The 14,069-nt window shown below is 41.7% G+C and overlaps 1 protein-coding gene across 1 annotated transcript in view; it reads right to left on the bottom strand.

Moving 5' to 3' along the window:
- Positions 1-6,427, bottom strand: part of LOC124115819 — a 33,520-nt gene extending 27,093 nt beyond the window's left edge. Inside the window, exon 1 of the mRNA XM_046476960.2 lies at positions 5,657-6,427. Within this exon, the coding sequence (XP_046332916.1) occupies positions 5,657-5,707 (51 nt within the window). The 5' untranslated portion in view covers positions 5,708-6,427. The remainder of the gene's footprint in view (positions 1-5,656) is intronic.
- Between the last annotated feature and the right edge of the window lie 7,642 nt (positions 6,428-14,069).

Below are 14,069 nucleotides of genomic sequence, written 5' to 3'. Positions count from 1 at the left end.
TTTAACGCCGAACTCAGCAATATTCCAGCTATATGACGGCGGTCTGTAAATAATCCAGTCTGGACCAGACAGTCCAGTGATTGACATCATGAACATCAATCCACCCAACTGGGATATGATGACATGCATCAACCAAGTCAACCTGACCACCCGAACCTGCTAGTCGCCTTTTACGACAAGCATGGGATTCTGAAGACCTATTCTACCCCGGATCTTCACGGGTCGCCCAGACGGAGTGAACTTTGATCATCAATTTACTCATGTGTGTGGTTCAGGCCCACATTGTTCAGGCAGAAGTGATATACGGCAGGGGAAAAAGCTCACTGCGGCGCCAAACATTATTCACGAATTCAGCCCAGATTTAGGCAATAAAATAACCTGAAACGATCATCATTTTTCTGACAAGTTTTGGTAATGTTATGACAATTACAATAACATATATGCATCTGGAAATAGTAACATACATAATATAGGTCCCTTTCTCAGACCAATCCTGTGTGGATTACGTCCAACAACCTATCATATCGCAAGAGGAAACTTCCTGTGTTGATTCCGGGCAAGCATGCAAGTCCCCAGCAACCTATGCTTGTCGTAATCTTTATTTCGTGAGGAAACTAAATGGATTGGGTTGTCAGGCTCGGTGACTGGGTGAATCCCAACTGCGTGGATCGATGCCAATGGTGTCCATCGGGCACATGATTGTCTGGTCCAGACTCGATTATTAACAGACCGCCGTCATATAGCTGGAATGCTGCCGAGTGCGGCGTAAAACAAAAAAACAACAAAACTAAAATACTGTGTTGGGACTAACCTATCTCTAAGTCACCAGTCTGAAGATATTTGCGGTAAGCCTGTGATTTCCGTATATCTAAGAACGTGGAATAGTTTGTTGTTGTTTAACGCCGCACTCAGCAATATTCCAGCTATATGACGACGGTCTGTAAAAGATCGAGTCCGGACCAGACAATCAAGTGATTGATAACATGGACGTCGATCCACGCAATTGGGATATGAGACCCGTGCGATTCAGGTGGCCGGGAAACAACACAATGTCACGTATTAGACGAAGTTATTTAAGGTACAAGATTAAAGGTTTAACGGGAATTACTTATATATGGCATATTATTTGTTCATATCCTGGTAAATATATGTTGTATTAAATTACCACAAGGATATGATTTTTTCTACTCCAAATACTGACGAATGTCAATATGTTGTGAAGAGTAGGAGATAAATGTGTGAATTTACGCCCGAAAAGAATGACATGACATTCTTTCCGAATTTCCATCTGTCCGATTGATCTGTCAGAGCTCCAGATAAGCTGCGTATCTGCGTAAAATACGCATCAGAAATACGCAATAAAATAAAATCCAAGCGTATCAAATACACAACGAACATTACAGATACGCTACAAAAATAAAACTTGTGCGTATCATCAAAATACTGTGAAGTAACCCTGCGTATTCGATGAGCAAATCAGCAACTTATTATGAAATTATCAACGGGCATTCCGTCAACCTTGCCGAACTCCACGATGACAGTTACATCATGATCATTTGCCATCACACTTTCTTGTGGAAGTATCGTGGTATTTTTTAGTCCTATAAAGCTTTCGAACCCACACGAAACCAGTTTGCAGGGCCTAGATGGATAGTGTTTTTAAATATTTAACTTAAATACCCACATGTGTAAAAACTAGTTGGTAACAGAAATTTGAATACCAAGATAGAATTACTGATACCCAATGATTTTTAATCGCATGGGTAAAATACCAACAACACCAAAAGCTTATCGGGAGCTCTGTCTGTTTAACATACACCCGTATGCCCTTAATTTGACGAAATATCTTTGCACTGTTCCGGGTTAAATGTAGTGTCTATTTCAGACTCCTGAGCATTATTTATTTAATAGTATTTAAAACACAATCACCATTCTATCTTGTCAGCTCTAGCAGCCAAAATTCATCCCTTTCAGCTCTTTTCCTTTACATAATTATTTCTATTGATATATACCGTGTACATAGCCATATTTCGGGGAATTATCATAATCAAGAATTGGTTTGTTTCTAATAGCATGATAAATTTAGTAAATTAAATCAAAATAGTTTTTGTAGTAATGTAGCGTGTCAGTGTATCAGATATCGCACGGTACTGTAGAGCAGGAATTCTAAAGGGACAATATGCTTGTTCGTAATGTTATCCGACAGAAACGCTCAACTGTACTGTACGACCCGTGCGTGGGATCTATTTCTACACCTTTCAATCGCGGAAACATATTTGACGTAAGGCTACTGGCGAACACACATGCACACACACAACGTGTCTGTTACCATTTTGTATAGGCTCATCCGCTGTATCGAATAGGAAGAAAGTTTCCGCGTTCACTCTGGTGAAAGAAGACTTGCACAGGCTCGTCAAAAACAACTGGTGGACTGATGGATCACGCCTACAGTTGGCATGACAATGGGACACGTGACTTGCACTTCATTAAGTTATGACGTATGACTTGAATTCGTTTAATTTGAAATTGCTATAACTACGAGACATGGCTCGTTGTGAACACGTGTGCATTTAACAAATGATCTGGCTGCTGCATATTGCTATACCCATTACCATTTAACGTACCTTCATTTCTGAGCGTCACACATGCCGACGAGTTCGCAAAACCAACAGTACTCCAATTATAGGAAGTATCAGTGCTCGCATCATGTATAATCAGTAAGCATATATTATACACATGTCCCATGTAGTGCGTTGTACGCCGTTGTGTCAGCAATATCCCAATTGTATCACCGCTAGATCCAGTGAACTAGTGGTTAATGTTATGAGCTCCGCTCCACGCCGTCGTTTAATGATGACATGTGAGTTGTAACGCCGCAATATTCTGGCAACACTAAAGGCGGTGCGACGCTTGTAATTAATTGAGTCCAGACAATCCAATGATTGATAATATGAGAAACGCCCCACTCTGTTGGAGTGCGATAACCAGTCTGACCAACCAATCCACTTACGACAAGCATATAAATTAGATAATGGACACCAATTCTAACGCGGGATCCCCACGTGAAGAGGGGGTTGGTACACACGTAAGTATTCAGGTCACACGTAACAATTCAGGTCACTCGTAACTATTCAGGTCACTCGTAACTATTCAGGTCACTCCTTGAAGCCACTCAACCCCACCCCCACCCCCCTACTCCACCCTCCTTTTAATCGGTTGGTAGGTCAAGCACGACTGAGGACCAATCACCACATTGGGATCAGCTCATAGTAGTGTTCGTCAGATTGAATCGTTGTATACCCGTTGTCAACGTATACAACTGACCCGTGAAGATCCCGGGTAGAATAGGTCTTCAGCAACCCACGCTTACCATAAAAGGCGACTATGCTTGTCGAAAGAGGCGACTAACGGGATCGGGTGGTCTGCTGACTTGGTAGACATGTTCATGAGAATTCTCCCCCTATAGGTCGGTCAAAGTGGTGGTTTTAAGAGAAGATTTACAACATGCTTCAAACATTTCAGACATACCTGTATTTACAATCTACTGTTATCAATTTCCTATGTAGAAATACTACACGACAACGACCTACAAGATTTATTACGGACTAATGTCAACATACGATAAGATATAAATCGCTGCACTAGTATGAGAGGTTTGTACAGATACAAGTGAGAAAATATATCACGTGACCACGTGTCCTGTTCGACTCACTAACCGTTTATTACCCTCCAGATCCTAGCAACTCCGACATTTCGATGGTCGTGGTGTTACCATGTTTCGTAATATATTCTAAAAGGTGACAATCAAAGCTTGAGCTGGTCTTAATGGCCTTAGTGCATTATGCATGTGTATGTGGTAGATAGCCATGCGTGCCTATGTGCTGAACGCCACGTACGCGTTTACCGGTTCTTTTGTCCATGTTAATTGAATAGATTTTGATTAAACGTTTGATGACGTTTTGATACACTGGACAGAGGGGTAGACTAGTGGTTAACGCTCTCTCATCACGCCGAAGACCCGGTTCGAATCTAAAAATGGGTACAATGCGTGAAGCCCAATTCTGGTGTACCCCGTTGTGACAGTGCTGGAATATTGCTAAAAGTGGCGGAAAACCATACTCACGTACTATATCTACTGATGACGTGACAGTTATTATATGCCGTTTCGGATCAAAATCATCATCATCATCATCATCATCATCATCATTATTTCAATGACATGCTGATGATATCATCATCATCATCATTATTATTATTTCAAAGACATGCTGATGATATTAGATTGTGATAACATGACAATAATTATGTGCCGTTTCACATTATTATGATGAGGATTATATTTTTCGGTGCATGATGGCGATGTCAGATTTTGACGACATCGTAACATGTCCCGGGGATGACGATGATGACGGAGTATCAGGATGAGGGTAGATAACAAACCTTCTGTATACCTGTCGCTGAGATAATGAGACTGTGATTATGATAATATTAACTAATCGTCACACGGCAGTACCTATTTCTCTATACAAGCCTGTTAAAGCAGACTCTGGCTTTTTTATAGAGACAAATGGCATTACGATATTTTCGAGATTTGTCAACTTTTGATAGGATATATCTTCTATATGATTACCATATTTCAAAAAAACATCTTGCACATTTTGAATGACTCATCTGAAACCGTGGCTTAGACATAAGATGTCACTTCCCCCGACCGACATTAAATATGTTGATGATGCCGTAAAAGGTGACCATGCTTGTCGTAAGAGACGACAAACGGGATCGGGTGGTCAGGCTCGCTGACTTGGTTGATGCAAGTGATTGATCCCAATTGCGTGGATCGATGCTCATGATATCAATCACTGGATTGTCTCGTTCAGACTCAATTATTTACAGACAACCGTCCTATAGCTGGAATATTGCTGAGTTCGGCGTTAAACAACAAACAAACATGAATCGGATAACGGGCCACGGACGTAACTATAGAATACTGCTCCCAGCTGGAGTACGTGTGGAGAGTGGGGGGTCGGTGGTTAGATCCCCTGGGTGAGTCATAAGATGTTTTTTTCATATTACCCTGCCTGGCGCTCGGCATTAAGGACATAAAACAAAGCCTGGTCGGCACGGAGTCAGTATACTGTGCACGAGTGGGGTATCCATGTCAAGCGGGAAGGTATCTCAATGGGCTATCACGATAATCAGGACTAGTACAAACAGCCACAACACATGCATGTCGGTATATATATATATATATATATATATATATATATATATATATATATATATATATACGTGCTATAATCTTTAAGCTGATATTAATTAAGCCCCATTCACCCCACCTACAATAAATTTGTCACTGAACAGAATAACCAACAATATCCCGTTGTGCACCACTAACTCGGTCAACATACTAATATATCACATACCATGGACAAAGCGTAAGGAGAAAAAACGTGATATTGTGACTGCACAAACTATTTACGACAGTGTCAATTGAGGCCTGGTTAGAATGGGCACCATAAACAGTTTCCCAAAAAACGCATGCTGTTACGTCGTATCATTTCTATCCAAAGGGGGCAACAAAACAACTAATGGCATTGATCGACTATTGATTCAACGTGAGCATTAGGAGATTAATAAAAAAACAGTGGTTACTCACCGTGACTGTCTCGAGAAGGATTGTAAACAGGAACGCACTTGTGACAACCATGAGAGACGGTGGAAATGGAGAACCTGTATCCTAATCGCGTGACGAGATGTCAACTGGAAACTTCTCGTGTCCAAAATGTTCACTGGTAACGTCCTCGACGATGACTACTGAAAAAACGAGTTTTGTAGCCCCGCTCTATTTACTTTGATCCCACGCTGAGCTTGCCGTCTGCTCCGAATGACGAAAACAAAGTGTCGTCTGCTCGTCAGCTGCGATGAAAGGTCCTTCGTTAGCGTGGTAAACCTGCCTTGACTGACACTGGCAAGATAAACGTGTTCCACATACACAAAAATAGTTGTCAACGACGTGGAGCTTCGTTTTACACCATTGTCGTCTGCCAGTGACACTTTCGCTGTACACACAGTATAATTACAACCTTATCGGGGCACCATTTCTGTTGGAATTCCGGTCTGTGTCTGGCGTAAAGGATCTGCTAGTCAGATGGATCGCACATGGACTGTTACTGTAGCAGCACAGCACAATATTTATGTTCACAGGTACACGACTGCCCGACATTAAACGTACACCTCGTTATACGGCGCTCTTCAGGATAGACGCCCAGCTTGAAGAGCCGCGGGATACTTTGACTATAAACGTGTTAGTCACGTGGTTATTTTATAGAAGATGGACGAAAACAGTGGTCGTTCCCCGTCCTTTTGATTGTGGTCTTGATAGCCGCGGTTCAAAGGTTGATCAACGACTGTGTTGTGAGCTGACGAGAGGTTCATTAGGTTTGAGGCTACTGCGGAACTCGGAGAGCTTCTCGGTCAAACTCGGTACATCGTCAAATGAGCCGCTTTCAGGCCAGGAATTCAGTGCAATTATGAGAGGCATTCAGACAACAATACTGCGTTAATTGTGGTCTTTGTTTGGAGACAGTACAGGGGTGTAATCACGGAACTCGATCAGTAGAGGAATTCAATGTCTAATTAATAACAAGCTCCTTAAAATCAATACTGCTCACAATCATTTTGTTTATTGTTCTACATTGCATGCCAGCAGCACCCCCCCCCCCCCCCCCCCCCACCCCCCCACCCCTCCACCCCACCATCATTATTGTAAAGGGAAGAAATATACTGATATTGCTAGACACGTGGTCTCATTTTCTAATTTAAGTCACGGAACTGTTCTAGCTTTTATAGCCATTAATTATTAATTATAATTCTATACACGAGTTAAATTACATTCACGCCAGAAGACCAGATGGTTGTGTTTTGTTTGAGTTGAATGACGTCGATATGTGTTATTCATTACGCTATTGCTGACTTCTGCCTCTGTAATGAACTTTTCCTCAGTGACAATATGCCTTCAGTAATGATATGTCTACAGTGATGATATGCCCGCAGTGACAATATGTTTACAGTTACAATATGTCTACAGTGACAATATGCCTTCAGTGACAATATGCCTTCAGTGACAATATGTCTACAGTGACAATATGTCTACAGTGACAATATGTCTTCAGTGACAATATGTCTACAGTGACAATATGTCTACAGTGACAATATGTTTACAGTTACAATATGTCTACAGTGACAATATGTCTTCAGTGACAATATGCCTTCAGTGACAATATGTCTACAGTGACAATATGTCTACAGTGGCAATATGTCTACAGTGACAATATGTCTACAGTGGCAATATTTCTAGTGACAACTCAAGGCTAGCTTGATCTGGCAATTTAGATTGCCTCAGCTGAAATTAACTTTTGTTCTGGGCGCCATTTTTCGATTTTGTAAATCTTTATTTTTAGATAATATTTCTGAGACTAATTGTTAGTCTACTCTACGATGTTCACTTGGGTTTCTTCTGGAACATTTCTGCATCACGACCACATCGCTGTGGCCTGTCTCTACGACACTTAGCGGTCAGATTGCTTGGTACAGCTCTCCCCATCAGAACAACTCCGTCACTGGCCACTTATAACACACAATTCGCTGTGCAGAGTTGCGTCCCTTGGGCACGCCAGAAACCTATGGTTGTAGGTTCGAATCCCGGTTCGCCCCGATTATGTTTCTAGGTTTGTCAGCACCATACCCGTGCTCGTGGGTTTCACCGAAGTGGTAAACGTCTGAGACCTGCATCACTTCAGGCTTTCCTCCCACATTAAGCTGACACGCCGCGATATAACAGGAATACTGTCAAAAGCGGCGTTAAACCCAACTCACACACACACACACACACACACACACACACACACACACACACATATATAACACATGCATATAACAACCAACTAACTGAGACTGAGTTGGTCATAATGCGTGTCTTTGCTGGTAGAGCGGGTCAGCGGCGTGGGTCGATGCTCATGATATCAACCACAAGTTTGCCTGGCCCAAACTCGATTATTCACAGTCCGCCGTGAAATTGCCTGAATATTCCAACGGCGTAAAACACCATTCACTCTCTCACGTTACCATTCCGATATGCACACACATGTATACACGCATATAACAAATGTTATATTTGGGATAACACTTATTTCCCAAGGTACACTTTCTAGTACTTTTGGGGGTTGATTCCCACCCGTAACGTTAATATTTGTTATATTTGACCACTTTCAAAATGGTATTGTGTGTATTCATCGTTTTCGGTCATGGGAGCCGTGCCAATTTACACTTGTCAGAGGGGTACACAAAGCACGTGATCTAGGCTGCCAGTTGTCGGACTTTCATTTTGTGGAAGCCACGGTGGCTGAGTGGGATAGATCGTTGTCTTTGTGTGCTGGCGATTAGGTGCCTCACTCTGGCAGTGTGGGTTCAAATCCCGGATGGAACTCAACCCCAAAAAGTATTGGAATATGTACTTTACGAAGAAAGTGTTATCCCATTGATGCTATTGTTACATTTGACTACTTTGTAAATGGCATTGTGTATTCATATACGGGTATATTAAGTATATGAAGTAACTCTCATAGAGAAGGATGGTTCATGTTTAAAAATACCATATGTTCCCTAAAAACAACAACAAATGTTTCAGAAAGTCTTTGTTGTGTAAACATATTACAAGTTATGTTTTCATAATATCATCTTGTATATTACATAAATATTTAAACTGAAATGTGCCATGTTCTCATTCCTGATTCTGAAAGTACCACAGGCAAATTTAATTTTTTTTACCTTCTGTGTTACACATGTGCGCACTGCGACGGTGTAGGTACTTACATCAATATGTAGATATGTAGGTAAAATTTCGCACGCCTAAGGTTTACACCTTGGTGGTATGATAAACAAATGCTCCCTTTTGTACGTGAGCCCCTACTCATTTCAATCTGAGCAAATGCATCCATTATCACTAATAACTGTTCTGGAATTCAGCTCAACCCGCAATACCATCAGACCTCGGGGCAGGGAATAACTCCGAAAGGCCCAGGAGCCGAATCGAAACTGCCCCGAACCACCATCACGAGGATATGAATAGCACATCTTATGTAATACGGAGGTTTTCCCAACACCGCAGGAACACGAACACGCCACGTTTCTCCATCGTCATACGGGGGAAATACCAGAAGACGCACTGTCTCTTGCTAGAGTTTAACCTTTGTACTCTAACCGCCAATAAAGCTCGCGATCGGATCATCTGACACTCGATGTAATGGAGACCATGGTTTGAAATATAAATACACAAAACATACGCGCGGTGTCATGTTTTCATTTCTCCATTGTCTATCTGAATATCGTTAACACGAAGTATTCGATCACGTGATCCTGTTTTGACACATCTGTTTCAGAGTATTGCGTGAATATTAGACTTGCACAAGCCTCTAAGGCAATTATTATTAGTTTAAATCTATTTTTAGATTATGTAAATAATAAGAACAAGTTGTCCCAATAAGAGACAGGAGTCCTTAATGTCCACATATCTAGACTTGTCATTAGGAGGATAGAATTACTACGCATCCATGGACCTTTCTTTCAGTAGAGCCTTGGAGCAAGGCTATGTGAATATGTATGTATCGTCAATTTTAAGGAAGAGCAACATTAGACGTGCGGTGTCCTGGCATCTGTCGCTGGATGTGAGATAGGTGTCTGTTAAACATTGGCTCGTGCCATGTGTTTGTGGCAGTTGGAAAGTTATTACATGTGGCGTATTCAGAAAACGATTTTTCTTATTTTATGTATTTTTTTTGTGGTTCGACCTTTTTTGCTCAGGGTTTCATAGTGGTAGAGTATACATACACTCTTCCAAAAAAGAAACGCACAGGTAGTATGTAGTTCATTGAACCTGACTACACAAAAAATCCGGTATATAAATTGGATATACATGTATCTGTAATGTGCGTATTTCGTAATTATTGTATTTCAAATATGCCCCATTGGAACTTTGAAAATTGACAAATAATGACATCACCCCCTTTAAAGAATGGGTTAATCCGTTTATTTTTTTATTAATTTATTTATTTATTTCGTTATTCATTCATTCATTCATTCATTCATTCATTCATTCATTCATTTATTTATTTATTTATTTATTTATTTATTTATTTATACCCTGTATGTATGCAACTGACAACACGACACGGAGAAATAACATCGGACATACCTAGGATAACGAGTGAGTGAGTTGGGTTTAACGCCGCTTTTAACAGTATTCTAGTTACATCACGGCGTGTCAGCTTAATGTGGGAGGAAAGCCCGAGGTGATGCAGGTCTCAGACGTTTACCACTTCCGTGAAACCAACGAGCACGGGTATGCTGACAAATCTAGAAACATAATTGGGGCGAATCGGAATTCGAACCCAAAACCATTTTTCTCATATGCCCAAGGGACCTAGGATAATAAATTTAAGTGTGACCTACATGTGCACATGCCTATATATAATTAATGACTAAGGCTATAACTCTGGTAATGTCATGCCATTTGACACAACAGAGATATTACTTCAGCTACCTAGTATAATCACTTCCTGATTCACTATGTACATGAGGAAAGAATTTCATACGATCATGCCTTGCCCCGAAATCAGGATATGCCTGCGTGTGTCGAAAAGTCACGTACGTCTGGACATGACACTGTGTGAAAACAATGTTGTTGTTTTTTATTCTGTTGGAATTATTGCCTATCGAAATCTGTGCGTGACTAATGTCATTATTCCATGAAATAAAACTTTTTTTTGTGACAGTGTGCGTCCCCGGTAGTTATTAGTATCGGTTTGTTGAACACATTTCCCGTGAATTAATCCATTTGGCGGGCCATTATGCTACGTGTGTTTATGAAATTTAAAGAGGTAATGCCATCGAAATCTTAAATAACCAAGACACAAAGGTCTTTTGATTTTGAGTTATGCATTTGAGCCATAATGCATTTATATTGAACACAGGAGGAAAAAATATCTTCTACAAAGACCATGTGGGTCCATATCAGATAGCCATAGTATAAACCATTGTCATAAGGGTTGCCTTAATTGGGATCGGATGGTCAGACGGTGGGTTGGATAGTTGCTCATGCTGTCAGTCACTGGACTGTCGGTAAAATTTACTGTGGCTAAATGCGCGTCAAGGTAACCCGGTGCCCCGGTGGGATGGATGGTTGCTCATGCTATCAGTCACTGGACTGTCGGTAAGTTTTACTATAGGGATCGGGTGGTCAGGCTGTGGCTAAATGTGTCAAGGTGTCCTGGTGGGATGGATGGTTGCTCATGCTATCAGTCACTGGATTGTCGGTAAGTTTTACTATAGGGATCGGGTGGTCAGGCTGTGGCTAAATGTGTCAAGGTGTCCTGGTGGGATGGATGGTTGCTCATGATATCAGTCACTGGATTGTCGGTAAGTTTCACTATAGGGATCGGGTGGTCAGGCTGTGGCTAAATGTGTCAAGGTGTCCTGGTGGGATGGATGGTTGCTCATGATATCAGTCACTGGATTGTCGGTAAGTTTTACTATAGGGATCGGGTGGTCAGGCTGTGGCTAAATGTGTCAAGGTGTCCTGGTGGGATGGATGGTTGCTCATGCTATCAGTCACTGGATTGTCGGTAAGTTTTACTATAGGGATCGGGTGGTCAGGCTGTGGCTAAATGTGTCAAGGTGTCCTGGTGGGATGGATGGTTGCTCATGCTATCAGTCACTGGATTGTCGGTAAGTTTTACTATAGGGATCGGGTGGTCAGGCTGTGGCTAAATGTGTCAAGGTGTCCTGGTGGGATGGATGGTTGCTCATGATATCAGTCACTGGATTGTCGGTAAGTTTTACTATAGGGATCGGGGGTTCAGGCTGTGGCTAAATGTGTCAAGGTGTCCTGGTGGGATGGATGGTTGCTCATGATATCAGTCACTGGATTGTCGGTAAGTTTTACTATAGGGATCGGGTGGTCAGGCTGTGGTTAAATGTGTCAAGGTGTCCTGGTGGGATGGATGGTTGCTCATGATATCAGTCACTGGATTGTCGGTAAGTTTTACTATAGGGATCGGGTGGTCAGGCTGTGGCTAAATGTGTCAAGGTGTCCTGGTGGGATGGATGGTTGCTCATGATATCAGTCACTGGATTGTCGGTAAGTTTTACTATAGGGATCGGGTGGTCAGGCTGTGGTTAAATGTGTCAAGGTGTCCTGGTGGGATGGATGGTTGCTCATGCTTTTGTGCTACTGGGGATCGGTTGGGCAGGCACTGTTACAAAGGTAAATGCGTGTCAAAGTGCCCCGGCGGGATAGGTCATGCTTTAAGTCACTGAACTATTGTAAAGTAATAGATTGATTCTATGGATGGTTGGGTAACATAATGAATATAATATACACGTGGCTACACCTACATCTACAACCCTGTAGGTACTAGAATAAGTACTCCTGTTCTCCAACGTGAAGTCGATGGAACTGTCAACCTACGTACTCGACAACTTGGCCTTGGAAATAAAATAATGTTTTTCCAAACCAACATTTTAAGTGAATAATGATTCGACTCTATTTCCTCATATGGTAATGTGGTAGAGTCCAATTTCGTCAGTCATTCAACAGCTACCGCGGCTTTCAATAATATTCGCTATTTTTTCCGTTTCACACAACATTCTGTATTTATAAACAGTAATCAGACTTTTAATAAATGGGAACAGTGACTCCATTACAACAATGATGTGATCACTGACGACGGTAATGACGATTATGCCTTTGTAAATAGCTGATCAGTCGACGAGTTTGTGAAACTCACCTATAGAAAATCAATTTACAGATCTCTCCCGTTGTTAAAAATAAACAGTCGCTCCACGGTCGTAGCCGACCGCACAGTGCGGTATAATGATTGCGGTATAGGTAGATCGGTATAGTGATTGCGGTATAGGTAGATCGGTATAGTGATTGCGGTATAGGTAGATCGGTATAGTGCTTGCGGTATAGGTAGATCGGTATAGCGATTGCGGTATAGGTAGATCGATATAGTGATTGCGGCATAGGTAGATCGGTATAGTGATTGCGGTATAGGTAGATCGGTATAGTGATTGCGGTATAGGTAGATCGGTATAGTGATTGCGGTATAGGTAGATCGGTATAGCGATTGCGGTATAGGTAGATCGGTGTAGCGATTGCGGTATAGGTAGATCGGTGTAGTGATTGCGGTATAGGTAGATCGGTATAGTGATTGCGGTATAGGTAGATCGGTATAGTGATTGCGGTATAGGTAGATCGGTGTAGCGATTGCGGTATAGGTAGATCGGTATAGCGATTGCGGTAAAGGTAGATCGGTGTAGTGATTGCGGTATAGGTAGATCGGTGTAGTGATTGCGGTATAGGTAGATCGGTATAGTGCTTGCGGTATAGGTAGATCGGTGTAGCGATTGCGGTATAGGTAGATCGGTATAGTGATTGCGGTATAGGTAGATCGGTATAGTGATTGCGGTATAGGTAGATCGGTATAGCGATTGCGGTATAGGTAGATCGGTATAGTGATTGCGGTATAGGTAGATCGGTATAGCGATTGCGGTATAGGTAGATCGGTATAGTGATTGCGGTATAGGTAGATCGGTATGGTGATTGCGGTATAGGTAGATCGGTATAGTGATTGCGGTATAGGTAGATCGGTATAGCGATTGCGGTATAGGTGGATCGGTATAGCGATTGCGGTATAGGTAGATCGGTATAGGTAGATCGGTATAGCGATTGCGGTATAGGTAGATCGGTATAGTGATTGCGGTATAGGTAGATCGGTATAGTGATTGCGGTATAGGTAGATCGGTATAGTGATTGGACCGAGGTTATTTTGTCTTATTTTAAATATGCCCAATGTAATTAATGACTTTATTCTAACATCACATATTTCATTAAAGTCTGAACCAGCCACTTTTCGAATAAATGTAAAATGTAAAATGTTACAATAAAATTCTGACAGCGCAGCCATGTTTCAAACAGGGAAACAAAAATATTTTTCAAATATTGTCAGACA

This window comes from Haliotis rufescens, unplaced genomic scaffold, assembly GCF_023055435.1.
Source record: "Haliotis rufescens isolate VD_foot unplaced genomic scaffold, xgHalRufe1.0.p SCAF_16, whole genome shotgun sequence".
Taxonomy (NCBI): Eukaryota; Metazoa; Mollusca; class Gastropoda; order Lepetellida; family Haliotidae; genus Haliotis; species Haliotis rufescens.
The sequence above is the reverse complement of the archived record's forward strand: the minus strand, read 5'-3'. Positions and strand labels throughout refer to the sequence as shown.